Below are 3494 nucleotides of genomic sequence, written 5' to 3'. Positions count from 1 at the left end.
AACGCACCGCCCCCCCACCCCGCCCCCGCCGCACCGGCTCGAGCACGTCGGGAACACGGGCTTCGCTCCCCGAACGTTAACTCGTGCTCTGCCTCCTGCGGCCGCCGCCAGACACCGGCAAACAGCCGGACGCCCGGAATCGACACAATCCGCTGACCACCGGGAACAAAAAATCCCACCCCACGCCTCTCCCCAACTTAGCGAGGGCTGGGGTGGGGGCGGGGGTGGGTCTGGTCCAAGTTCTACCCCCTTTTTGCTTTGTGGCTGCACCCGGATCGGACGTGCCCCGGGAAGGCGTCCACGCTCGCAGGCAAGCTTGTCTCCCTGCAGTTTCTACAGCCCGAGTTTAAACTAGTCCTTTGCATTCTCCTCAGCCCTCTGCAATGCGGATGTATTTTAATTCTTAAATTCTTTAGGGAGCAGCGTTTTAAGTTGGGCATGATTATTTAACCTTGCATTTCTTTCATAGTTGAAGTTTACGTGTGTAGGTTAGGATCAACCCTCAAGAAGAGGTATTCAGCTTTTCCATTAAATCTATTTTTTACAAAACCAGTGCCCCGAAGGTCATCTCCCATTACACACATCACACTGCTCAAAAAGGGAAAATATTAACACCAATTTGTCCACCCGAGTTAAATCAAACTTTCTTATAACATTGCATTATTCCTAATGTGTGTTCATTCGGCCTTTTCTTTTTTTAATGGGTTCTTTGATTTAAAGCATGCAGCTAATCACCGATCACTCGAGTGCATATTTGGTTAATCCTCGGTCCCCCCTCTCCTCTCCCTCCCCCCAAACTTAAAAAAAAAAAGCCACCACACACAAAACAAAAACACTCCCCATGCCAATCAAAACGTAGCTGTACTATGCACAAAACAAATTTAACTATTCCAAATCATTTAAATCTCGGAATAATCACCAAATTTCAGAAGCCCAGTTAACTGGGAGAAATTAATTGTAGTCACTCACATTTACATTCACATGCCTACTTAAAAACATTAACTATATTCTATGTCTTTTTCCCCTAAAACTGGAAACCATGAATTTTTAAACAAAACCAGTCCCATTATTAAAGTCAATCCCAACAAATGCATTCCCTGTAACATGATTCCCAACTGGTTTATGTCGCGAACCAAATAAGCCAAAACGACCACATATATTAAATTTGATGTGCCAGTGCAAGGCACAAGATCGCCATAATCGGACCCTCGATTGCAACTTAAAGGTCTTCCAACACACACGCGTTACACGATTTCCCAAATAACATTAATAATAATAACACTCATTTGCATGCAAAGTGCAATATGGGGACAAATCCGCCCGAGAATGCAGTTTAGTTATATTACCGCAGCCCCCACCTCCCCGACTAGGCTCCACCAAAATCCCCTGCCTTTCATCTAAAACTAGATTATGGTTGTGTCATTCGAGGTCAATTTATTCACTGGAGGTATCGCTACACCAATCTGTTTTTTCACCCAAACTAGGCAGACACGACTTTGCCTGAAAGCCTTCTTTCAGAAAAGAAAGAAACAGCCTTATCGGACGCTGTGTTTCAAACCCTTCAGCTGCAGAATTATCTATAAACTTGACATTCACAGCCATTGCTTAAAACTACAAGTCAAAGGATGTGTTGTTAGGAGCACTTACGTATTTCTTCTGGATGATATTCCTCTTGGGTCTTTCCTTGCTCATTCTGAGATCCAAATGCTGATTGCAAAAGGGGACAATTGCTTCATGAATTTAAAGCCGTCAGAAATTTGCAAAAAAATATCCTGGTGGTTTTTATTGTTGTTGGTGGAGGCTGATCTTGTAATCCGACTTTTCTTCCTCTTTCCCCAAAGCCCGATTCGCCTTGAAATAAATCCGAAATTGGGAAGGGAAAAAAAAAAAAAAGCCAAAGACGAAGCAAACAAAAAAAAAATTCACTTTAGTAAAACACTCATAATGGAAAATTTCCCCCGAAACACACACACACAAAAAAAACCGACGCCCTTCACTCCCCCCCCCTTTTTCCTCCAAAAACTACATCAGCGAAACGTGAAGGTCCTTAGTGTCTGAGCTGTAGTTACATCTTGGAAAAGAAAAGGGAAAGATAAATAAAAAATGTTGGAAGTCACGTTTGTGCTGCAGCAGCAGTGCGAGCAGAAGAGTCAACTCCAGCGGCGGCGGCGGCGGCGGCGGCGGCGGCGGCAGCACCACAGCGAGGGCTCGCCGAGTCTCTTTTTTCCAAGCCCCCTAACCAATGAGATAGAGGCTATCCAGCCCAACTTTAAATGGACTCTGCTTTTATACAAGTTAGGGCTCCTCGGATAATTCCCCGCCGGACGCCAGCCGAAAACTCCCACAGCTGGGCCACCAGGAGCCCGCCTACTCCGGTGCCGACCGCCCCTGGCCCAGCCCAGAGGACCCTCACGGCCCCGTCGACGAGACACCCGAGAGGCCTCGACAAACACTTCCCGGGCCACCCCGCAGGCATCGCTCCCACGCCGAGCCTAAGACTGGAATTGAGAGAGGCTCCCTAGCTCAATGCATGGCACGCTCGGTCGCTCCACCTCACCCCCTTTCCCCAGCTTGCCGCTCACCCCTCGGCCGCCACAACGCTAGCCCCCGCCACGCCTCGTGTCTACCTGCAGCCGGGCTGCTGGGTGCCAGTGCCCCAGGACGCCTGGCCCCGGGGAGAGCCGCCTATTCCCCGGGCACCTTAGAATGGTCCCCTTGATCTTCTGGAAGTTGTAGTCCCCCGACTACAAAATGGCTATGGCCATGGGCGCTGGGAACTACAATTCCCAGCCTGCCCCGCAAGCCTGTCACTCAACTCCCCTCCCCTCCTCCCCGCCCCCGCCCCCCTCGCCGGCCCTGCCAACAAATGCTTGGACGTGTCCCGCGTGTGACACTGAGCGAGGCTGGCTCGGGATTGGCCCGCAGAGCGTGTGGTCCGCGAGCGAGGAACTCCCCACGCCGGCCCGCCCCCGCCCCTCGACCGCGGCCCCCCTCCCCCCGCGGCGGCCGGCCCCCTCCCCGCGCGCCCCGCCCCCACCCGCGGCGCGAACCGCCTGTGGAATCGAGGAATCGCGCGCGCGCCGCGCCGCGCCGAGCGGCGGGGGAGGGACGCGCCGCGTCCCAAGGGAAGGCCTCGGAGCGTGGCGGCGCGGGGGGCGGTGTCGGCTAGGGGTTGGAGCCCGTCCTGAGGAAAACTGGGCCACGCACCAAGAGGAATCCTCGGTGCGAACTAGTTGATCGGCGGCGCCTGCTGCCTCGGCGGCACAGCCGGTGTCACCTCAGGACACCGCCTCGCGTCTCCACACGGAGTGTGCTGCGGTCGGGCTCGGGGGGAGCCCGAGGTCACCTCGCGGAAAGGCCACCTCCCGGCGTGGCACGCGGCCTGGCAGGCGAGAACGGCGTCGGGGGTGGGGGGACCCCAAAAGGGAAGCCCCGGCCGCCGCCTCCTACCAAAAAAAAAAAAAAAAATCACCGTCTTTTAAGAGATCGCGCTG

The 3494-nt window shown here is 53.4% G+C and overlaps 1 protein-coding gene across 2 annotated transcripts in view; it reads right to left on the bottom strand.

Moving 5' to 3' along the window:
- JARID2 (jumonji and AT-rich interaction domain containing 2) overlaps positions 1–2806 on the bottom strand; it is a 230436-nt gene extending 227630 nt beyond the window's left edge. Inside the window, exons 1-2 of one of the 2 annotated variants that reach the window (XM_040249295.1) lie at positions 2628–2806; positions 1648–1851 (exon numbers count right to left, since the gene is read on the bottom strand). In XM_040249295.1, coding sequence (XP_040105229.1) covers positions 1648–1692 — 45 coding nt within the window. In that variant the 5' untranslated portion in view covers positions 1693–1851; positions 2628–2806. Of the gene's footprint in view, positions 1–1647; positions 1852–2117; positions 2572–2627 lie in introns of those variants that run through there. The other variant, XM_040249294.1, reaches the window with a different exon arrangement.
- Positions 2807–3494: the final 688 nt, after the last annotated feature.

The sequence above is a fragment of the Oryx dammah genome, unplaced genomic scaffold, assembly GCF_014754425.2.
Source record: "Oryx dammah isolate SB20612 unplaced genomic scaffold, SCBI_Odam_1.1 HiC_scaffold_11, whole genome shotgun sequence".
NCBI classification, from domain to species: domain Eukaryota; kingdom Metazoa; phylum Chordata; class Mammalia; order Artiodactyla; family Bovidae; genus Oryx; species Oryx dammah.
This window is presented reverse-complemented; position numbering and strand designations above follow the sequence as displayed.